The sequence below is a fragment of the Glandiceps talaboti genome, chromosome 12 (genome assembly GCF_964340395.1).
Source record: "Glandiceps talaboti chromosome 12, keGlaTala1.1, whole genome shotgun sequence".
NCBI lineage: Eukaryota > Metazoa > Hemichordata > Enteropneusta > Spengelidae > Glandiceps > Glandiceps talaboti.
The window spans coordinates 24,209,249-24,235,779 of NC_135560.1; the positions used below are offsets into that span (position 1 = coordinate 24,209,249).

The 26,531-nt window shown below is 34.4% G+C and overlaps 1 protein-coding gene across 3 annotated transcripts; it reads right to left on the reverse strand.

Moving 5' to 3' along the window:
* LOC144443495 (myotubularin-related protein 10-like) lies at positions 1-26,494 on the reverse strand. Of its 3 annotated transcripts, XM_078132985.1 has the most exons (14): positions 26,354-26,494; positions 26,069-26,185; positions 21,343-21,400; positions 20,244-20,383; positions 17,276-17,351; positions 14,480-14,619; positions 13,596-13,843; positions 12,612-12,699; positions 12,110-12,198; positions 11,689-11,819; positions 9,237-9,315; positions 7,677-7,747; positions 4,479-4,651; positions 1-3,988 (listed from the first exon to the last, which is right to left on the reverse strand). In XM_078132985.1, the coding sequence occupies exons 1-14, from the start codon at positions 26,411-26,413 to the stop codon at positions 3,053-3,055; spliced, it is 2,406 nt and encodes an 801-aa protein (XP_077989111.1). In that variant the 5' UTR covers positions 26,414-26,494; the 3' UTR covers positions 1-3,052. The 3 variants fall into 3 exon arrangements, with proteins under 3 accessions (XP_077989111.1, XP_077989112.1, XP_077989113.1); XM_078132986.1 differs by lacking the exon at positions 26,069-26,185 and having other exon boundaries at positions 26,354-26,490; XM_078132987.1 differs by lacking the exons at positions 20,244-20,383; positions 21,343-21,400; positions 26,069-26,185; positions 26,354-26,494 and adding an exon at positions 18,714-18,870.
* Positions 26,495-26,531: the final 37 nt, after the last annotated feature.

Consider the following 26,531-nt stretch of genomic DNA (forward strand, 5'->3'; position numbering starts at 1 on the left):
TGTCATTCCCCATTTTTTTATTACATTGGTAAATATATGATTGATATATAAATTACACAGCTGGTGACTATTAAAAACTATAAGTTACAAAAACTCACAAACCTATCAAAATGTTGTACCTACAGGGGTGTCAAAATACCGACAACCACAAAGGTATCTTCTTGTTGTGAGATATGAAACTGTCTCTATCAATGTCTATCATGTCACTTTACAAAACACACAAAATTAATATCTACAATCATGTACTTGATTCTCCCCATACACTTTTACAACTGTGTTACAAACTCATTTCTCTGAGAAGTTAATTTGTGTATTTCCATGAGGTTATATACTAATATTCACTTATTCACATAAACTTTTAAATTTACATTGAGCTTTCAATGCATTTATGGGTATCAGTGTAGTACTCAGTTTTGGCTATGTTGATACAAGAATCTACCAACCAATCACAATTCATGCTTCAAAACAAACAAGAATCTACTCACCAATCACAATTCATACCTCAAAACAAACAAGAATCTACCAACCAATCACAATTCATACCTCAAAACAAATAAGAAACTACCAACCAATCACAATTCATACTACATGAAAACAAACACTGGAAAGTAAAACTCAACATGTATAAACGAATGCAAACATTCAACATATGCATATCTAAATGGCAGTTTTTATCCGAACAGTGCACCAGGCATTCTTGACTTGGAGTACTGTACAAGTGTAAAAACTAAATTAACTACACTACACATAAGTTAGGGTGAGCTATGGGGAAAAATGAATATAAATGTTCATCAACTCCACTCCACGTTCATAGCTACAAATGACAATTACTTTTCAGAGTCAACAATTCTGAAAAACAAATCCCAAATTTGGGATTCACTTCCATGAACTTCTGATTCTGTAAGTAAAAATATTTGTATGAAATCATTGTTGCCTCATACCCTTGGTCAGATCAGACAATATCATCAACGTCCATAACATCAAAAGGTTGTTAAAAAATTGACATACACCAGATAAAACCATTCAAACAACAATGATTCTTTTCTGGGTATAGGTACCATGTACTGGATGTGTAATTTTATTACCATTGACTTCCACATCAAATATTGAATAATTCAGAAAACATAAAATAGCAATCATATGATATGTTGATTTAATCAATCACTAAATTAATAATACAGAATTTGAGTTCCAGGAATTCTGTTTGCATATTGACATGAAAGCATATTTAGATTAAAATAGTCAGCACTATAGTAAAAAGAAAGTATTTAGTTGAGAAAAGTAAATTAAAAAATTTGCTAAAATTTGCAAGTAATATATCTATATTGATATCTACACACAGTGTCTTAGGAAGTTTAGTTGCATTTAGGAAAATCTAACAAACATCCATTTATCAAATATCAAATTAGAGTTGACCAGAGAATAGAGAGTTGCTGAAACCATTGCACATTTGGGTATACTAATGACATGTAGCTAAATCTTGGACATACATACTACCAAACTGTACATAGTACAATGTAAATCTTGGACATACATACTACCAAACTGTACATAGTACATGTAAATCTTGGACATACATACTACCAAACTGTACATAGTACAATGTAAATCTTGGACATACATACTACCAAACTGTACATAGTACATGTAAATCTTGGACATACATACTACCAAACTGTACATAGTACATGTAAATCTTGGACATACATACTACCAAACTGTACATAGTACAATGTAAATCTTGGACATACATACTACCAAACTGTACATAGACTACAATGTAAATCTTGGACATACATACTACCAAACTGTACATAGTACAATGTAAATCTTGGACATACATACTACCAAACTGTACATAGTACAATGTAAATCTTGGACATACATACTACCAAACTGTACATAGTACAATGTAAATCTTGGACATACATACTACCAAACTGTACATAGTACAATGTAAATCTTGGACATACATACTACCAAACTGTACATAGTACAATGTAAATCTTGGACATACATACTACCAAACTGTACATAGTACATGTAAATCTTGGACATACATACTACCAAACTGTACATAGTACATGTAAATCTTGGACATATATACTACCAAACTATACATAGTACAATGTAAATCTTGGACATACATACTACCAAACTGTACATAGTACATGTAAATCTTGGACATACATACTACCAAACTGTACATAGTACATGTAAATCTTGGACATACATACTACCAAACTGTACATAGTACATGTAAATCAATTCAATCCAAGCGTCTTGATCATGATAAGCAAACAAAGACAGTTTCCCCAAACTTACTCGACAGTGGAAAGCAAAACTTGTTTTATCAACGAATATAATTTATATAAACATCCCTTGTTACATTTTGGGCAAATATATGTTGCCATGGTAATACCACAATGTCTGTACAATAGTCTAGCATGTGTGTCCTGACTACTTCATTTTTTGAGCTCTAAGATAATCCTCCTATTAGCTTTGTCGATCTTTCATGGCATACCCTTGCATAAAAAGTCCATAATTTACAAATTGATATTAAAAATTTACAGAGCGTTCTTCAAACTGTACAAACATCACAATTCTGTACTGAATATTAATCATGCCTTTAATCCGTTGACATTTTCATATATCGTAGATTAGTTAATATGTTCAAATCCATACATCATTTATGCAAAATTTACCATATCAAGTACTATATCAATGTCTTCCTTGATTTGTAGCATTCATAAGGCCCAAACTCAATACATGACTAATAATTATTTAAATCTCATTATTATACTACTTCTTAAATCGAAATGACACAGTTCAAAATTTCAATGTTTCCATATCTTCACTCTGTTGCATGATCATTCTGGCATGATGCATGCTTAGCTCACAGGTTATCCCATATGCCATTGAGTCAAGAAAGTTCAAAGGTCATAAGAAGGTCCTTGGCCTTTCATTCAAAGTTTATAGTTCAGAGGTCATCAGTGATTCCTTAACCTTTGGGTTACAGTTTATAGTTCAAAGTTCAAAGGTTATGCTGAAATTAGAGCTCTTCAGCCTCATCAATTTCATCATTATTGCTTGACATTGACCCACTGGCTCGAATGATGCCATCATAGCTTGACACAGAGGGTGACCTAACAAACATTCCTGCAATTGACGAAAAGAGGCTCTGCTTGTCACCACTGTGTGATAAATGTAATGTGGAAGAATTTGGAGAGAATGGGAAGGCTGAGGTGAAATTTTCACCAAGTTTAGGAGACCCATCGTATGTGAAATAAAGTCCACTGTCTCTGTTATGTTTCTTGGATAATGGTGTAGAGGTTCTAAGACTATGCAGTTTGAGTCGTAAGTAATGTATTTCATCAACCAACATACATTGTTGTAAATATTCAGATGGAGGCCCACCATTTACAACATGAACATAAGGTACCCATCGTAAGTAACACTGAGTCCAGAACTTGACAGCAGGCGATGATGGATTTATCTTTGTAGCCAGGTTTCCATCTGAGTCTGCTAGGATGTTTTGTCGGACCCTTTGAGGTGACTGATCCCACTGTGGCTGGTTGGCTTCACTCAGTTTACGATACGGAGTCTTGGAGCTATCTGCATTGACAGGTCTTTTCACTGGTGTGGAGGTGTACTGTAACAAAGTCCTCACTTCATCATCTCTACATCCAGGACAATTTGTATGTAGTTTGTGTCTGATAAAATAGAGTGGGTTGTTGAAAAGTGATAGGTCATCATCATTGAACTGTAATGACCAATTCCACACTGAGATCAGCTGAACAGGCGTTTTGACATCAGAAACAGTGGCACGGTATCTTTGGCGTTCACAATTAAAGATGAACGTTTCAAAGAGTCCGTGATGTGAACAGTCCCACAGTGTTATCAGATAGGTGTCTGTAAAGCCAAATGCTGATGGGCACTGGTTGGTTAGCTGCCACACACAATCCAAGAAGAGAAGAAATACCGGCGACTGGAAGAAACCCAACAAGAGGAAGAAATAGTTCAGATGACGTAAGACCTAATTTGTTACTTCAGGTTCAGGCAACTTCAACACACAAGCAACTCATAATACAGAACTTGACCTATTTTTTTATACTTTGCAAAAGTCCACTAAAACTTGTTAAAACTGTTTAAAATTGCTAAAATTGCTAAAACTGCTAAAACTGCCTGTACACTAAATGAGTAAATGAAATTCATCTACAGTAGATCTACTCACACCAAAAGTACATGAAATCTCTTGACACTTCATTTACAAAGTTCTCAAGGTATGCACTGCTTCATCTATAAAATATGTCCACAGTAGACAAGACTGTATCATATAGACCCTAGGGTCTATGATTGTATCTACTTACAGGCTGTACATCCATATCTCATCTACAAAGCCTTCATCTACTTAATTAATTAGTTTAATTGGTGTAGGCAAACAGTGTCTGCATACAACATCCACAATTTCAACTCACCTCTTCACCATCTGTGGCTGACACATGTTGGTATCTGTTGAGAAATGGGTGACCCATGACAACCCATTCTTTCTGAATCAAACTTTCAAATCCTTGTAGAGTTCTGGTACTAGGATCAAGCATTAACTGGATTAAGGATGATATCAAACATGACAAATCACGTCCATCACTTTCTGAAATAGACAATCACAAAAATGACAAACGTTTATTTATGAACATGAACATGAAATAAGATTACAATATGTGTGTTCTTTAATATCTTTATTGCATTTCGGTACCCAAATAGAATTGTAAGGTTGTAATAAAGTTATATCTAATCTAATCTATATGTATAATGACAATATTTGTACTGCTGCTACAAGTCTCACTAAGTCAATAGCTTAAAAGTTTAATAGCAAAGTACTAACGGCATTAGATTGAAAATGTCATACAATAAATGATGGAGTTGTGGAGTGATGTCTAATTCATCATTGATATCCCTAGAGATCTAGATATAGTCAAGATGTACATGGTACCTGGTACACTTTATAGTCAAAATGTACATGGTATGTGATACACTTTATAGTCAAGGTGTACATGGTACGTGGTACACTTTATAGTCAAGATGTACATGGTACGTGGTACACTTTATATAGACTGTCGACAGTCGCTCGCACCTTTTTTTCCTACGTTTTATCTAAACTCCAGTCCGGCGCAACACTAGTATAATCGAAAATCGATTTCAAGGGCCGAATTGCGAAGGCCCAAGCTCGGGCCTTCGGCCCTCGATATCAGTTTGCGATTAGACTAGTGTTGCGCCGGATTGGAGTTTAGATAAAACGTAGGGGGAAAAAAGGTGCGAGCGACTGTCGACAGTCTACACTTTATAGTCAAAATGTACATGGTATGTGGTACACTTTATAGTCAAGATGTACATGGTACGTGGTACACTTTATAGTCAAGGTGTACATGGTACCTGGTACACTTTATAGTCAAGATGTATATGGTACGTGGTACACTTTATAGTCAAGGTGTACATGGTACCTGGTACACTTTATAGTCAAGATGTACATGGTATGTGGTACACTTTATAGTCAAGATGTACATGGTACGTGGTACACTTTATAGTCAAGATGTACATGGTATGTGGTACACTTTATAGTCAAAATGTACATGGTATGTGGTACACTTTATAGTCAAGATGTACATGGTACGTGGTACACTTTATAGTCAAGGTGTACATGGTACCTGGTACACTTTATAGTCAAGGTGTACATGGTACCTGGTACACTTTATAGTCAAGATGTACATGGTATGTGGTACACTTTATAGTCAAGATGTACATGGTACGTGGTACACTTTATAGTCAAGATGTACATGGTACGTGGTACACTTTATAGTCAAGATGTACATGGTATGTGGTACACTTTATAGTCAAGATGTACATGGTACCTGGTACACTTTATAGTCAAGATGTACATGGTACCTGGTACACTTTATAGTCAAGATGTACATGGTATGTGGTACACTTTATAGTCAAGATGTATATGGTACCTGGTACACTTTATAGTCAAGATGTATATGGTACCTGGTACACTTTATAGTCAAGATGTACATGGTATGTGGTACACTTTATAGTCAAGGTGTACATGGTACCTGGTACACTTTATAGTCAAGATGTATATGGTACATGGTACACTTTATAGTCAAGATGTACATGGTACGTGGTACACTTTATAGTCAAGATGTACATGGTATGTGGTACACTTTATAGTCAAGATGTACATGGTATGTGGTACACTTTATAGTCAAAATGTACATGGTATGTGGTACACTTTATAGTCAAGATGTACATGGTACGTGGTACACTTTATAGTCAAGGTGTACATGGTACCTGGTACACTTTATAGTCAAGATGTATATGGTACGTGGTACACTTTATAGTCAAGGTGTACATGGTACCTGGTACACTTTATAGTCAAGATGTACATGGTATGTGGTACACTTTATAGTCAAGATGTACATGGTACGTGGTACACTTTATAGTCAAGGTGTACATGGTACCTGGTACACTTTATAGTCAAGATGTACATGGTATGTGGTACACTTTATAGTCAAGATGTACATGGTACGTGGTACACTTTATAGTCAAGATGTACATGGTATGTGGTACACTTTATAGTCAAGATGTACATGGTACCTGGTACACTTTATAGTCAAGATGTACATGGTATGTGGTACACTTTATAGTCAAGATGTATATGGTACCTGGTACACTTTATAGTCAAGATGTATATGGTACCTGGTACACTTTATAGTCAAGATGTACATGGTATGTGGTACACTTTATAGTCAAGGTGTACATGGTACCTGGTACACTTTATAGTCAAGATGTATATGGTACATGGTACACTTTATAGTCAAGATGTACATGGTACGTGGTATACTTTATAGTCAAGATGTACATGGTATGTGGTACACTTTATAGTCAAGATGTACATGGTACCTGGTACACTTTATAGTCAAGATGTACATGGTACCTGGTACACTTTATAGTCAAGATGTACATGGTATGTGGTACACTTTATAGTCAAGATGTATATGGTACCTGGTACACTTTATAGTCAAGATGTATATGGTACCTGGTACACTTTATAGTCAAGATGTATATGGTACCTGGTACACTTTATAGTCAAGATGTATATGGTACCTGGTACACTTTATAGTCAAGATGTATATGGTACCTGGTACACTTTATAGTCAAGGTGTACATGGTACCTGGTACACTTTATAGTCAAGATGTATATGGTACCTGGTACACTTTATAGTCAAGATGTATATGGTACCTGGTACACTTTATAGTCAAGATGTATATGGTACCTGGTACACTTTATAGTCAAAATGTACATGGTATGTGGTACACTTTATAGTCAAGATGTACATGGTACGTGGTACACTTTATAGTCAAGATGTATATGGTACCTGGTAAACTTTATAGTCAAGATGTACATGGTATGTGGTACACTTTATAGTCAAGATGTACATGGTATGTGGTACACTTTATAGTCAAGATGTATATGGTACCTGGTACACTTTATAGTCAAGGTGTACATGGTACCTGGTACACTTTATAGTCAAGGTGTACATGGTACCTGGTACACTTTATACAGTAAGACAGTCCAACTGATGAATATATACGCTGCAATTCCATGGACTTACCTCTCAAAATAACTGATTTGCCATGAGTTGTTATTTGGTCAACAGCATCTATGGAAATAGACAAACACTTCCTGCAATACCAACAGTATACACAAAAATTATTAACAGCTGGTGGGGGGGGGGGGGGGGGGGTTACTGAACTATCCACAAAATCGTTATAGGTAAATCATTAATGAAATCCCCAAAATATTTGGGCAACAATTTTACACATAATGCATGAATCATACACAGGCATTTATAATACCCCCAGTGGGCTACACAAATGCTAGAAACAAGATAACTAGGGGAGCTTAGACTGAGAGGTTCATTCACCCAGGAGTGCTCAGACAGTGTCAAAAACCTAGACGTCTTGAAAGAATTCTTTACAAAAATACCACTCATATTGATATAATCACTGAATGATATCACTTCATTTATTACATCACCATCTTATTTGATTTTATGGATGTAATTGATGATACAAATTGATGTTTTTATAATTGTGTGGTTTCTTCTCATAATATCTTTATTGACACACATAAATGATTTCTGACTAGCTGTCTACTTCATGTACATCATATCATTCATTCTTTATTACATTTCTTTGTATTATTTATACAAATGATTATTTATTTTGTATCTCCTTTGCCAGAGGTCAAATTCATTTTTCATTTTCTTTCTTTATTATCAGTTTGAAGTACCAGCACAGTTAAGATGATAGATGTGTTTTATAATTTATCAATTTCCTATATTGTTACCAAAACAATGATAAAATCTTCTGAAATTTTAAGAATTTACGATATACAAGGTTTAATTAGAAATAATTACTTATGTTTCACAATTGCATAATTTACCATACAAATTACATAATTGGTAACCATGGTTACAGCCTTAACAGTAAAAGGAAGAAAGTGTACTGTTAGAAATGAATTTGTTAATGATTAATTTGTCCTACTAATTGGGTTATAATTTCATTGGCTAATTTGTATAATGAGATTAGACAGTGAATATCAAATAACCTGTGTCAATCAACTACAAAAAACTAACAATTTGACAGAATGGTTAATGTAATGATATCAACTGGCATTGTCGGTGACCTATACCATGAAGTTGGATTTATTGCTTCACTGACATAACACAATACAAAATTAAAAAGCTTACAACTTATTAGAAGGCCTAAAAAAAATAATTCTTTGGTTACCCGACCCCACCTAGCTTTTCACTGCCGACCCTAAACATTTTTTTACGTATTCGAGAAAAAAATAATAAAATAACAACAATTGTGAAGTCTCACAAGAAATATTGGATGCGGAAACTGACATCAACTTAAAAAGACAATATAAAACTGTTCTTCAATCTCTAAATGGTTGTACATCTGATAGGAAGAAACAAATAACACAGAGACCATTTTGAAAACAATGGAAAACCTGAACTAGACATTCACACATGAAAATAAAATATAATAAAATATAATAAAAAATCTACCTAACTATTCTAAAATTGAGCGTAATCGGGAACCACACAATATTTTTTATTAGGCCTAAGATTGTACTGTTGTCAAATAATAACATAAAAACTTACCTAACACAATGTAACCACTTGGTTGTGTCCAAGTCACAGTACCATTTGTTATCACCGCTCAAGAAGTCTTTTGTCGTTTCTGTAAAATATACAAGAAAGAAGACATTATCTATTTGTATCCAAGTTGAAAGCATTGATCTGAATGTACACTGTTGCATGACATAGTCTGTTTTAATATTGAAATTGTGCCTGCTTGAAAGCTGTTGTACAACCTGTAAAAAGAAATCTGTACATTTGCTTGCTTATGGTAAGCAGGAATGAGACATGGTTCATGCAAAGCTGTACAATGTAATTCATGCCAGTAACTTATCAAAGCATAAACACCACTGGAGCCCTAGATCCCATGACTCCGTCTACTGATAGAACACATGTTATAACATTGAGTCTGACTGTTACTGTTACATTATAACTTCCACAGATATAAACACACTGATAGTGTGAACCTACACCAAAGGCACTTGCTGGTTTTTTTGTATCAGCTGTATTGTTGTCTTTAGGTGATGTCTTTCCTAGGCTTACTTTATTCAAATAAACCCACTGGATGTTTTTTGGAGGCTGTAAAGTACAGCAAGTAAAGTTGTACATATCCAACAAACAATATGGGAATTATACTCTGGTTATTCTATATCACAACAATTCTTATCTACATCATCGTTTTTGTCATGCTCAAAATATAAGTCAAAACATTCAAAAGTGCATAAATTTCTCTATTTTTCATAAATAATGCATGCGGATATATGCTTATATCGTTCCAATATTGTTTTACATTCAGCTAGAAATATTACTACCTAAGGATGCATGTTATCACTACTCATATTCAATTATAGTGACAAGGTCCCCTAGGTTACTCGTATTTGCCTCTGCTGAATGAAGAAAAGTATTGGCAAGTAATATCTAATTAAAGTATTATGTTCTCTTCTCCTCATACATCACAGAGTTGCCATTGACAAGAGTGACATCTAATCCCTATGGTTGAACATAAATCTCATCTCTCTTGAGATTGACAAGAGTGACATCTAATCCCTATGGTTGGACATTAATCTCATCTCTCTTGAGATTATAAAGAAGTTATCTATCCAAGAATCTAATGAGATAATCATATAACAAGATATCACCTGGTACATGGTTAACACAGGATTTTCTTACATTACACTATCATACATTTAGTGCAATATCAATATTCATATAACAAGATATCCCCTGGTACATGGTTAACACAGGATTTTCTTACATTACACTATCATACATTTAGTGCAATATCAATATTCATATAACAAGATATCCCCTGGTACATGGTTAACACAGGATTTTCTTACATTACACTATGAAAGTATCATACATTTAGTGCAATATCAATATTCATATAACAAGATATCACCTGGTACATGGTTAACACAGGATTTTCTTACATTACACTATCATACATTTAGTGCAATATCAATATTCATATAACAAGATATCCCCTGGTACATGGTTAACACAGGATTTTCTTACATTACACTATCATACATTTAGTGCAATATCAATATGTTTATGCTCTATGTTGCTATGACCTATGTTTCACTTTCTTTTTATATCATTTTGACAAAACAAAAACATAAATCACTCAACAAGATTTCAAAACTAATTCAAAAGAAAATCACTCTGATTATAGTGACAAAATCAAGGTTTACATGTATGGCAATTTGATGAGTTTTTTCATTAGTAGTTGAATACAGTACTAATAACACATTTTACTACTTAGTCCGTCATTACACTCTGAGTATAATTATTATTATTACTATTATTATTATTAATACAAATTTATTATGGACGCATAGTCCAGAGAAGAACAAGAATATACCACAAAACAACTTAAATATTGCATAACAGCAAAATACAAACAGCAAACTATTCCAAAGGTATTTGAAAAGAACTAAATCAATATAAAAACTATATACTCCAAGTTGACACACAATCTCAAAGATACACACTGGACACAACGTGAATTCTCAATGAGACAAAATACATATACTACATCAATGATTGAGTTGCTCTGTGGGTTTTTAAAACCAAAAACTGCAGAGTCCTCTCCAAGGTCTGTGCAGGAATACATTGATACATGACAAATCAACAGCACCCTCAATCAGTCAAGTATTGTGTAAACCACACCCTCAATCAGTCAAATGTTGTGTATCAATTGCGCCCTCAATCTGCCAACTGTTGTCCTAGAAAGCTAATCCATGTCAATAACCCCTGCACATTGATACTCATATAGGTATCACTGACAAATTGCAACTATATTTGATTTCTCATTGGTGGCTTGAAATGACTTGGATTTGAAGAACTACTTGCAAACAAGGTGACAGCATAATCAGTGATGGCACAGACCCTATAGTCTGTACAGGCCTGTAGACTGAATAGCTCCTATAGACTGAATAGACCCTATAGACTGAATAGACCCACAACTTACCTGGCATACATAACTCTTTCAACTTCTTGAAACTAGACTGAATAGATCCTATAGATGAGCAGTATTTGTCTAGATCTATGGTAATAGAAGTTAGATCCCTTGGGTGTGTTGACTTTATTGCTTGAAGCATTCTGAAAGCACAATAACAAAAAAACTTTCAGTAACTTTTTGACCAAATACTATTATAAACAAAACTATAAACTGCTTCTACATTATAACATGCAATAAGTCACTTGATCTACAAAGTTAATAAACATTTTTGGTCAGAGTCATATAATTCTGACCTTGAAAAAGTACATGTTTTTTGATTATCCAACAGCTTTGATATCAAAATTATAATAAATATGTTGAAGACAATATATTTGCCCGTTTTTTCTTTTCTCTGTGAATGAATCTAAAGAATTGATAACAATGTACTTGCCTTCTCTCATATTGGCTGTGTACTGTATCTGCACGTAGAGATACCATCCTGTACAATGAAGCACCATTGCTGTGAGACCAACTCCATGTCTGTAACACACACATACACACACAACATTACCCAGTGCTATGGCTGATGGGGTTCACTAACACTAGTCCCCAGTGAAACACGAAAGAACAATTTATGGAATTTTATTTAATTTTATTTTTCACTAAGTTCAAATCAGTTATTGAGATTCTGGACTTTATGGTTCCCCCTCAAATGGTCCAGTATTCATCATTAATATCACAATAAAGACAAATGAAAGCAAATACAACATACTGTATTGATTTGATAAAAAACAATATCTGAGGATTCCCATTGACTTAAGCAAGTATACTGCTAGCCCTGAGACTTGGCTATCTGGATTGACAATGTCATTTACCACTAATGTCAAACCAAATAACTAAGTCTCTAGGCTAACATACTGTTGGGATTTGAAATCAAATTTATCTATACTTACTGCAACTCTTCCTTCAACGAAATGATTGGCTGCATTGTTGATCTCATTGTCTGTTAGACATGAAGGCACTACAAAGTATTCTGGAAGACTACAAAATGAAAACAATGGGAAACATGGTGATGACTTTGTTTGACAGTAAACCATAGTGGACAAAATACTAGGGATGGAAGACTATAAAATGATAACAACATGAAACATGGTGACAACTTTGTTCAACGGTAAACCATAGTGGACAAAATACTAGGGATGAATGCTTTCCATATACAAAGTCAGTCTATATCAATATCTGTGCATTATTTCTAGATCGTATTCTGAATGTTTATCATACAATAAAATGATTCATAACTTTATGACTCTCTTGCTAAACAGATCACTGTTAATGTCACAGTTCTGACACTAGAGGGCAATGTATGACGTACATGTTTGCCTTGGCAACTTTCACTATATTCTTTTCTTCACAAGTATCTGACAGCCAAATCAGAACTTATCAAGTTTTCTATCAATTCTTTTATTCTAACAATGTATCATTATCAAATACCCTAATCTGATTGTCAAATACATCCCTTTCCTGAATCAGTGAATACTAACATTTTAGCCAATACACACATTAAATTTTTGATAAAGCTGAGAGCTTTGACTGCAAACTGTCAGTCTTGTTCACTCCATGACCCATTTCTACTTCAAAAAACACATCATGTTTTCACTTCCTTACAAATCAAACAGGAAACTTGTAAACAGCCATATTAAATGGTGCATTGTGTGAAATTTGGACTATATCATACAATTGAAAAACATTAATCAGTCAATCTGTCATACTATTTTACTTCACAAATGATCTAGTAGCCATGGTTACCCATACCCTTACTGGCTCCAGAGGGTGCCCTTTCCAATCCAAATACCACAGATTAGCTATTATATTGCACTGCTAGTACAAATAATCCTAGTCCTTTACATCTGAGCATGTTCAAACTGACAATTCCATACCTGTCAGAAATCTTGAAATCTTGATTAACTAGGGTGACACGAAGTTTCTTAGCATTAAGTCTTGCTATTTCGTTGTCCCAATCCTTAACATCTCTGAACTGTCTTTGATGGACAGTTTTGTCTCTTGTTATTGTAATTCCAGGTCCATGGGCATTATTACTAATAACATGGTTTGAAGGGTTGAATGAAAATGCAAATAACAGTGGCAGCTGTGTTGGAAATGCATGATGTAGAATTGTATTCACAACCTGTAGGGTACAAGAAAATACATTTTCAAAGTCTGAGCCTACGTTTTTTAAGTTGATCATTATTCTGAATGAAAAGTTATACATTATCTATATCAAATTCTACAGTTTATATTAAATGGACAAGTACTAGTACACATTCTTTTCATTGAGTAATTGATATAAACCTCATCTAGCAACATATTTATGTTGAAATAAGTGTAAAATATCCATTCAGAATTAACAAGTTTGTGTTAATGCATTTTTCAACAGTAATTCTTGGGTGTACCTCAAAAATGATGTCACCAAATCTTTCATTTAGTTTGCTTAACTGCCATACTGATGATCTTAGTGATATAACAAACTGGTATGAAACTAGATATGACATTGTTATTCAGTTTCAGTCCATGTAGTACTTGCACATAGTTCTTATCAAAACATTTTAAATGTGGAAATAAAACTGAAACTTGCATCATTGCATGCACATCAGAACAGCTATACATACATACATATATATGCAAATTACATCCAGCATTATCAAATGAAACTGCTAAGTAGTCAAGTTGATCTGCTTATCTCACTATTTGTGTGTCTTGGTGTAATGCATTCTTAACAATGTCATTTTAACAGATCATGATACTAGTAAATGAATGTACTTACAGATTTGTCTTCTCCTCTAGGACTAAACTTAAAACTGAATGTATAAACTCTGAAGTCCTTACAATGGATTTCTATCATCTTGACAGGACCAGAAACACTACTACCAGGACTAAGCAACTTTGTCTTTCTGCTTGATGACACTATTAAAGACAGAAAACACAGTGGGGGATTTTACTGCAACAAGTTCTCAAACTACATACAAGATTAATATTACACATTCACTTTATAAAGTTGATACTATTTTCAGGATATATTGTCTTATGTTATAAACGTTGTAGCAACCATGGGTTTATAGCATCAAATTTTAGATTGCTGGTACTTTTCATTGTCAACTAATATTGTCAATTAATTAATAAGCCAGACAGAACCTGACCTAAAGATTTTCATTTTATATAAATAGTACTTCAAATTCTCTGAAGTTTTATCAGATCAATGAAACTATGCTTACAAATCATTAAGGCCAGTAGATATGGTTAATAAATTTACAATAGCAATATGAAATGAGAGGAACTAACAACATGTTACTGACTATTCCAATATTTCATATCTAGAAAGTAATGTACAGGTACACTGAAATATGAAAAAATAGAAGGTTTTTGCCAGTTACCCCTATAAATTGTAAGTGTAGTATCCTAATCAAAGTGCCCTGCACTTCTACACATTCAAGCAAAGGTCACCAAGGTCATATCTATGGAAAGGTCATTCAAAGGTCATTTCATGCACTTTGCTTGTCCCCAAAATTCAATGCACTGAAACAGATATGATGATCTACCATGCAACAAAGGTATTACATCATATACGCAGCATGCAAACAAAGTCATTTTCAAATTGAACTAATTGATGGAATTGATCACTTGAGACGGCATATTATAAAGTTGTGGTCTATTTACATTTACTTGATATTCAGTCAATAGTGATCAATCTCATCACCAAAAGAGGACATGTAGCTGAGAAATCATTGACGATTCTAATTTACACTTTCACTAAAACTTACCTGAACAGACCAGCAGGAGCTGTTCACTTCCGACTCAAAAATAATGATATATACAACATGAAAATATTGTGATTGATTTATAAGCACAGAAAGAATTATCTATTGAGTATTTGTATTTAGTGACCTGGCCTTTACAAGAAACATACCATTCTATACTTTTAGAAATATGTTGTTTTTTAAAGTTACTTTCCTCACTGATAAGTTTAAACTAAATCAAGCTATAACTTGATGAATATGTTCATCAGTACAGAAAATACTATTTATTTTGACTAAAATTGTCCAATTGTATTTGTAGAAAATACTACTTCTTTCAACATCTTTCCTGGTAAACTGATATTGTGTCTACTCAGCTAACAAACTCACAAATAAAAACAAACATGATAATGATACTGTGTTCTTACTTTGCTTGATTTTACTGATCAATGAGTAACTGTAGAACAAAATGGGTCTAAGTATCTGTCACTTTACTAACTAACTGACAGTATATGGGTAAGTTCCTACCTGGAGTGGCTTGTTATCCAGTGCAATTACAAGTATGTGATATACAATATATGGTATGGTGTATGATTTGTCACTCAAAACATCTGATTGTTATATATCATTTATGTTGTGACTTTAATTAAGGCCCACTTTGAAAAAGGATTAAAACATTAGGTGTGAAAAACTGTTGTCTGACAAAGCTATCAGAAATGTTGGCCCAGAACAAAAGAATAAATAAAATGTAATCCTCATGGCTCCACAGATAAGAAAACACTAATGCAAGAACCTGGGATTGAACCCCTGGTCTTTAAGTCTCCACAGATAAGAAAACACTAATGCAAGAACCTGGGATTGAACCCCTGGTCTTTAAGTCTCCACAGATAAGAAAACACTAATGCAAGAACCTGGGATTGAACCCCTGGTCTTTAAGTCTCCACAGATAAGAAAACACTAATGCAAGAACCTGGGATTGAACCCCTGGTCTTTAAGTCTCCACAGATAAGAAAACACTAATGCAAGAACCTGGGATTGAACCCCTGGTCTTTAAGTCTCCACAGATAAGAAAACACTAATGCAAGAACCTGGGATTGAACCCCTGGTCTTTAAGTCTCCACAGATAAGAAAACACTAATGCAAGAACCTGGGATTGAACCCCTGGTCTTTAAGTCTCCACAGATAAGAAAACCCTAATGCAAGAACCTGGGATTGAAGCCCTGGTCTTTAAGTCTCCACTGATAAGATAACACTAATGCAAGAACCTGGGATTGAAGCCCTGGTCTTTAAGTCTCCACTGATAAGACAACACTAATGCAAGAACCTGGGATTGAAGCCCTGGTCTTTAAGTCTCCACTGATAAGACAACACTAATGCAAGAACCTGGGATTGAAGCCCTGGTCTTTAAGTCTCCACTGATAAGACAACACTAATGCAAGAACCTGGGATTGAACCCCTGGTCTTTAAGTCTCCACTGATAAGAAAACACTAATGCAAGAACCTGGGATTGAACCCCTGGTCTTTAAGTCTCCACAGATAAGATAACACTAATGCAAGAACCTGGGATTGAACCCCTGGTCTTTAAGTCTCCACAGATAAGAAAACCCTAATGCAAGAACCTGGGATTGAACCCCTGGTCTTTAAGTCTCCACTGATAAGATAACACTAATGCAAGAACCTGGGATTGAACCCCTGGTCTTTAAGTCTCCACAGATAAGATAACACTAATGCATGAACCTGGGATTGAACCCCTGGTCTTTAAGTCTCCACTGATAAGATAACACTAATGCAAGAACCTGGGATTGAACCCCTGGTCTTTCATCACATACCTTGATATAGAGCATCCACAGCTGTTAATGGTATATCATTTTCAGAAACTAGTAAATTCCTCTGTCCAATCTCCATCTGTAAATACAATAGTAAAACACATTCATATTATAACCAAGCTTTCCTACACAATCCATGTTTTACATACTAGGTAATTGCCAGTGACTGCAGTCAGGCTTTCCTAGACAATCCATGTTTTACATACCAGGTAATTGTCAGTGACTGCAGTCAGGCTTTCCTACACAATCCATGTTTTACATACCAGGTAATTGTCAGTGACTGCAGTCAGGCTTTCCTACACAATCCATGTTTTACATACCAGGTAATTGTCAGTGACTGAAGTCAGGCTTTCCTAGACAATCCATGTTTTACATACCAGGTAATTGTCAGTGACTGAAGTCAGGCTTTCCTACACAATCCATGTTTTACATACCAGGTAATTGTCAGTGACTGCAGTCAGGCTTTCCTACACAATCCATGTTTTACATACCAGGTAATTGTCAGTGACTGAAGTCAGGCTTTCCTACACAATCCATGTTTTACATACCAGGTAATTGTCAGTGACTGCAGTCAGGCTTTCCTACACAATCCATGTTTTACATACCAGGTAATTGTCAGTGACTGCAGTCAGGCTTTCCTACACAATCCATGTTTTACATACCAGGTAATTGTCAGTGACTGAAGTCAGGCTTTCCTACACAATCCATGTTTTACATACCAGGTAATTGTCAGTGACTGCAGTCAGGCTTTCCTACACAATCCATGTTTTACATACCAAGTAATTGTCAGTGACTGCAGTCAGGCTTTCCTACACAATCCATGTTTTACATACCAGGTAAATGTCAGTGACTGCAGTCAGGCTTTCCTACACAATCCATGTTTTACATACCAGGTAATTGTCAGTGACTGCAGTCAGGCTTTCCTACACAATCCATGTTTTACATATACCAGGTAATTGTCAGTGACTGCAGTCAGGCTTTCCTACACAATCCATGTTTTACATACCAGGTAATTGTCAGTGACTGAAGTCAAAGCTCCTTATTGTATAGGCATTACATTTTGACAACAGAAGTGTAGGATTACAACACATTTCAATAAACCTCTTACATTTAAGTCTTACACTTGAAAGAAAAGCATTCCAGACCTGTGGTTTCCCCCATGACGGACAGATTTCAATGTAGGCCCATGAAACTTCATGCACTGCATTGCATTACTGAACAAATGGACTACAGTAAACATGATAATCACTACATATGATGTTTATGTTCTTTCATGAACAAGTAAATCTTTCCTTTCATGAAAGAAAATGGAGGGTAAAAGTAATTGTATGAACAAAACAAAAGTAGATAAAAACCAAACATACTGTATTATTTCACTATAAGCTAAGGTACTGTGATTATTTCATTGGCAAAACAATGTCAAATACAGGACTCAAGTTACATTTTCTCAAACCCTGTTAATTTTTTACATCAAGTACAGAACTATAAAGTATATGTGTACACAAATAGCTAGTTCCTGGTGTATCCTCCACACACAGACAACACAAACAATTGCCTTGTTCCTGGTGTATCCTCCACACACAGACAATTGTCTTGTTCCTGGTTCATCCTCCACAAACAGACAACACATAAAATTGTCTATTTACACCAAGTTATCAATAATATATGTCATAATAAATTTGTTTCCTTGTACAGTCTGAATAATTGCATGACATCATTATTTTACGAAACTGTCCTCTTTTTATTTCCTGGAAAATTAGCATATTTTAATTGCCTTGTATGGAGTTTAGATATTTGTACATCATGAATTTCAATGTTTTATTATATTATCTGCAGTATTTATTGAGTATTAAAACAGTTGAAATGTAATGACATTATATTTCAAGGGTTACATTTCATTTTCAGGTCATTGCAATAGTGTTATAATAAGGACTACATGGGATAATTATTTTGCTCTTGACCAACTTTTTAATCTACCAAACAACTGATTTTCACACCTCGATTTTAATATTAATCTAAAATGGGCCTTTACATGTACTTAGTTAACTAAACAAGTGTTTAAAGTCACAAATGTCAAGTACTGAGGTAAACTTTGACCTTGACTACCTTGTGTTAAAAATTAGTGGACTATGCCTACAGAGTATAACTTGGTTCAGTCCAACACATGCCTCCACTATTCTAAATGACCTAATTCTTATCAAATCAATCAAACCAATTACAAAATACCATACCATGACATATTTTAACACAGGCATGACTGGTATCTGACCTCAAGACTCATTATACATATTATGGTGTTACTAGTTTATTGACTTTCAGTTTCCATTTCTCTCTTCTTGCTCCTTTCTGTATAATTAATTCTACACTAAAAACAGGGTGTGTTTGATTAGAGACTCTCCACCAATCGTGAGGGTCTATGGTTTGATAGGGTTAATCATTTAAAGGCTCATGTCAGATTCAAATTAGAATTTAGGTGTGAAGAACAGTTGTCAGACAGAGCTATAGAAATAATTGGTCCAGAACAAAAGACTAAGGACCTTGGATGGAATGGAGGGCCTTTTATAGGTCAGGTGTCTACCACTTATGATATTATCATAATTTATTGAGTTGAGTTGACACAAGGAAATAAGTATTCTATATGTTGAAGTCTGCAGTATCAATTTTAATCTTTCCCCTTGTACAAAATGACCTAAACTATTGACCTGTGTCGGCTTATCATTTAATTTGTGTAAACTTCCTGAACCTATTAAACTTTACTCAAGAAAACTACAAAGCAGTGAATACTGTATATTAAAACTGACAAATTTATGACCACCAATTCAACTTACCAGATCATTGGGAAGTCAACTAAAGATAATAAAGTCAACTTTAATTACCAAATTCTAAGGAAAGTAAACTGACGTCACAATAACACAATCTACCGACACCAAATCTTAAAGAAAGGAAACTTAAGATAATAAATTGAACTTACCAAGTCATAGGAAGACCTTTCTGCTGTTACAAAACTAATCTTAAAGTTTGTACAGAAGAGAGCACCTGATATACCATGCTTCAAATCACCATATGAATTATACTTTAGTACATTGTGTGCTTTAGCAATCACAATCTCTCCTGCAAGAATAATATCATCAATTTAGTTCTCATCCTTATAAGTGAATAAATGATCACTTGACATATTACACTGAACATGTCAAACAGGAAATTAATTAAATATGTTCCCCCAATTTTCTTTCAGCCAGGGAAAGTATAGGTGACATAAGGGGGCCAGGCTTTGAAAAATTTGGGTGACATAAGGAGCCAGGCTTTGGAAAATATGGGTGACATAAGGGGGCCAGGCCTTGGAAAATATAGGTGAGATAAGGGGCCAGGCCTTGGAAAATATGGGTGACATAAGGAGCCAGGCTTTGGAAAATATGGGTGACATAAGTGGCCAGGCTTTGGAAAATATTGGTGACATAAGGGGCCAGGCCTTGGAAAATATGGGTGACATAAGGAGCCAGGCCTTGGAAAATATAGGTGACATAAGGGGCCAGGCCTTGGAAATTATGGGTGACATAATGGGCCAGACCTTGGAAAATATGGGTGATGTAATCATGTAAGGGACTGGGCCTAGGAAAATTTGGGTGACACAAGGAGCCAGGCCTTGATACTCTTTGAGTTGAAGATGAAAAGTGACATAACCATCTGGTCTGGAGTATGCTGAATGAAGACAAATATTGTGGAATACATAATATAATTCTACCTGCACAAGTATAATTTATGACAAATCTGGAAAAGTAATGGTGACTGAACATTTTGACTCCTAGTTCAAGCACAACAAAAGGAATGACATAGATGGGTTAAGTCATCATGTATGACAACCAGGGTATAAAGCAACTACTTTCTATTTGAACAAGATCAACTTTGTTTGCACATGGTATAACTGGTCTTAAATTCACAATGAAAGCAAATCTGGCCGTTTGCTTCAGATTTTAATCAGATTTGAAAAGAATAATTTTATACTCTTTGGGGTTTTTTTGAGTCTTTTTTTTATTCTACAATAAAAAGTCTTCATAGGTTTGTTTTCTCACCTGATAGTAGTTTAGGTTCTGATGTTTTATCAAATACATCTTCTGCTGCTTTCGTTACCTTGTAAGTAAAAAGAAAATACAACAACATTAACCAATATAACTTTACAATTACATCATCATAGCTGTATGAAGGATATTGCTATAAAAGTGATATGAATTAATACATAATACTATAAGCTGAGCCAGTGAATTGAAAGTATGCATATGCATATATTATAGCAGTTTACGTAGTCAACTTCTACACTTTTCTTTGTCCATTTTTGCCAGTAATATGATAAAAATATAGAAAGAAGCTTGTGTGTATCAATTTAATCAGTGCTCACACACTTCCACACAAGACTTTTCACTCCACTTTATAACGATGTATTCCTGAATGACTTTGGTCTTTGCTGTACTATTTTCATGCAGAGATGACATGATGGCTGCACTTCCCAATCTTATTATAAAATACCAGTGCTATCTGTAGGGTTTTCCTGTAGTACAATGTGTCTAAAACTGGTATTTACTTCTACCGATGGTTTAAATGAGATAAACAGGAAATGCTCCAATTTATTAACTGGATGACATAATAATATGAATTGATGGCCTTTGGTGTCTAATGGGTGGTTCTATAGTACTTATTTGAAATTTAGTCATTCAGAAATTATATTTGAGTTTGGTATTCTAGAAGGAACCCACTATTTACAGTGAATGTTGAATGAACAGAATAGTTATTTGCATCTAAAATTAATATTTGAACTATTGACTATATTTCATTTAAATCTGACATTACCATGGCAACATAAACTGTAAAGCAGAGAATGTAACAATTCACCATGTAATGAAATTATGGAATGGTATTGAAATGCAGCATGTCTCTGGTTGAATATCAAATACATTATTGATCTATGGATGATTAACATAATCAAATATGTATTAGCTGCTTTATGCATAAATTAACAGACATCAAAACTGAAAAGCAATAAGGGTCCAGTTGGGGTTAGGATAAAAATCCCAGGATTAAAATTTATAAATTTATCAAATTAATAGTTGTCTGAAAATGTGGGTCTATATTAATAATGAATGATTCTTTGTAATTCTTATAGTTTCATTGATAGATAACACTATAATAGGAGAACCTTGGATTGAAACCCTGGCCTGAAACAACTATAGATTATTTGACAATAAGCACTCTGTATAATCTACATGATCACTGTATATCCACAGGGTGGATGATTGCAAAGTTCAAAGGTCAATATCATTGTAAGACATATTAAAGTCAGGTCAAAGGTACCCCTTACATGTACAAATACTATAGCTGTATTTTATTTTACTATCTCACAACATGTCAAACCTGGCCCTGCTGTTCAAGAGGGAGAATAACAACAAAGATAATTTTGAGCTAGTTTATATACATTGATGTAAAAATAACACAAAAGAGGAAGTAAAATGAAAACTTGTATCAATCTAATATATATGTTTCAGTTTCAAATCTGATAAAGATTACATTGAGTACAATTTTATTGTGATTAATAACAAACATCAGTAAAACACAGCTGCTTCAATTACGACCTTTGACCTCTAAATGTCATAAGACTGGTATGTGATTCTCAACACAAACCATGAGCTGTATGAACTCCGAATCATTTTTTGTGAATATTTGTATTTCTCCTCACTTTGCTTTCTAATTCAGGCAAGAGATATTCAATATCTAAATGTAGTAAATGTCATGGTGTGTGAATCAATCATTTGATATATCATATTGCACATTTAATATTCAGTAGCACTGCAACCTACACAGTCTCTATATCATTCTATATACTCAAGATATAAATTATTAAAACTGTCTTCTTTACATTATCACTGTGCTTTGCAAACCTCAATAAGTATGTCTGCAATATGTGCAGTGACAAGACATTAGTTTGATGTCGTGATTAATTAGTGTACAGTACCATGGTATACTAGGTACAGTAGTGGCCAGTGATGGTAATTTGAAATATTCATAAATGCCTAATGATGTCAATGTTTTGTACCAGGACCATCCTTGAATATGAATTTTAGTCCCCACAGACAAGTCAAGTTGACTGTGGTACTGGGCTACTACTACTGCTACTACTACTACTGGGTTACTGGTATATGTGTATGTGGTTACACATGATTAGTACAAAGCAAGCAACAGTGGTAACTTTGAAATAACTCAAATCCTGTTTTGCAGTAATATTATAGGCATGTCATATAATATATATGTTGTTGTTATTGACTGACTATTAATGTTTTATCATCAAACAGCTGGGATTATTAGATAACCAAGTAACTAATATTTTAACAATATCTCATTGTGTATCTGGTATTGACAACTATAAGGTCTACTTCTTTTTTCCACCAGTAAAGTCACTTTGTATTCAACATCTATTTTGTGTTTTTGATGCAAAATATCTCCCTAATTTCTGTCTCTTCAGTTTGATTGTGTTGTTAAGAATGATACATTCTATTTCATAACCTTGAATTAGAGTCACTAATATGTTGTCTGAATAGCTTTCATTGAATCATTACATAAGGTCACAAGTAAATTCATTTTTTTAAATGTTTATTTATACAAGTACATGTAATTAAGACAAGTACATGTATTTAAATACATACATATATGTTTACACTGTTACTGTACACACACACACACACACACACACACACACACACACACACACATACATACATACATACATACATACATACATACATACGTACGTACGTACGTACGTACGTACGTACGTACATACATACATACATACATACATACATACATACATACATACATACATACATACATACATACATACATACATACATACCAATACACATACACACACACAATGTACATGTAATGATGTACACACAACATGTACACATACAATATTGTTAAATATACAATGACAAAATAAATAATATTATAAATTCATTTTTAATAACAACTGCAAAACTGCTTTTTGTTTTCACTAAACTGTTTTTACACTTCATCATCCAATATTTACTTTGAGTATATCAAATATGGTATAGTGCCTCATATCAACGAAATTGACATCACCACTGTAAGCCAAGATCACATGCACACAATTTTGGTCTACTCAGAGATGAACTTTACACTTTCAAACGCATACAAACACTACATTTAGCTGACAGCAATGATGGCAGATTTTCATTACCAAATATATAGAATAGAATAGAATCTTTATTGCAACAGTTACGAAAACTACATTTCTTCATTGGATTTTCTGCAATAAGTGTTCGGTGCTCAAACAAACTAGTAAATATATCAACTAGTGTAATATAAGGCATGGTTAACTGACTGTTGTCTCAATGTAACATTGCCGCTCATTGATTAATTAAATGAAAACTTTCTATAACTGCTTTCTAACTGATTTGATTACTATCACAAACTTTATGTACATTTTCTGTTTACAAGCACTTTTGTTGACGATACTGATCTGGTGTTAAAATCAGTGTCAGCTAAAAGTAGGTCATTATCACACAGCCAACTCATCCCAAGTCAACTCTAACCAATAATGATATACTAATTGTAAACATGTACCAGCTCCTTCTACTAACACTGACAGAATCCCAAATTGTCTTCTGGACATACTCGATAGCATAAAACTATTGTCTATGCCTCTCAAAAGTAAACCTCTTAGATGGATCAACCATTTTCTCATCACCATAATAAAACTGAATGCTTTAATCTCTGTTGTGAAGTCATCTTATAGAATAGCCATCTATTCACACATAACACAATGAGACTGGTGGAAATCAATTCATAAGCTAATACAATTCCATCTTCTTACAAAGGAACTTGTCTGTACCTCACCTGATCAAAAACTGTCCACTAACAGTGAATTAATTTTCTTATTTGCACCATAGACCCTACACCTATAGGGTCTATGTTTGCACATAAAATAAATGTAGCTGTTCTCACTACAATGAATAAGACTAGTCTATCCATAGACCCTACAAGAGTTTATGGTCTATCTACTAGATACATGCAGATAGACTTACACATTTTGGGTTGTCAATTTTCAAAAATCTCATTTCAAGAAAGTACAAAAAATATCAAATTTGCTCTACATAAACATCTACACTGGATACTTTTAAACTCTTGATATTAAGTGTATCATAATAGATTTTTCGTCCTCCTTAGTAAGATTGAATATTCTTTTTCATCCAGCAGTGTGAGCCTATTATATATTCACTAAACATTGTACAAATCATGCATATGAAAGTTTAGTTGCTTCCTTGTCTGTGGTTTGATTTCAGTTTCACTCAATGAGTCAATGGTTTTCACTCAAATGGCGTACACATTTAGATTCTTTGTTTGTAATAATTATCTTTTTCATTATTCCAACAAATGGACATTTTTTTATTGTCACCTTAGCACTCTAGCAGTCGCATTAGCATCTCAAGTATACAACACTCAATGAAGTGACATGTTCCAAATATTAGGACTGACACAATCTAAAGGGGGTCACTGTACTAAAGTTTGTGTAATTGACAGCAGGAATGATGGTGTCCAAACACCGCAGCACTCACGAGATGCATGGGGATGTACATTAGCATGATGAGTATACTAACAAGGGTAAGGTGGTATATGCAGCGTGATAGGAATGCATCTAACGCAAGGCGAACCACGTACAATGGCATAGGTCAAACAGGGTGTTGCTGTTGTTGGGCCATTGAATCAACCAAAAGGTAAACTTACGGCACTCGCAGTAGTAATGGGTGTTGCGCGACTACCACCCCGATGACCACTCGACACACCAACATACGATTGGAATGAACTGCCTGGATCGTGAATGTACTCAATACTTTTAGGCGCCTATAAGGGGAATAATACAATTATCAAAATACCACACACACAAAAGTTAATAAACTTGAAAGACTTCCGACCCGACGTGATTTTGGTCTCAGCAAGGTCGTATAATGTAACTGCAGATGGGAGAAAACATGCGAAAACATTTACGAAATGGTTTTCTTCCATACTTACGTCGCTTTTAAGGTCAACGTATGACTTGAAGGTTGACTGTTTTGTCGCTTTTGATGTCATCGTGATAAAAGAAGACTACACAACTGAGCTGCAACAAAAACTTCGTTGATAGCGATGAATGTCCGTTTACATACTGGTAGCCATATTGGACAAACCTGACGTCACAAACGGTCAAAGG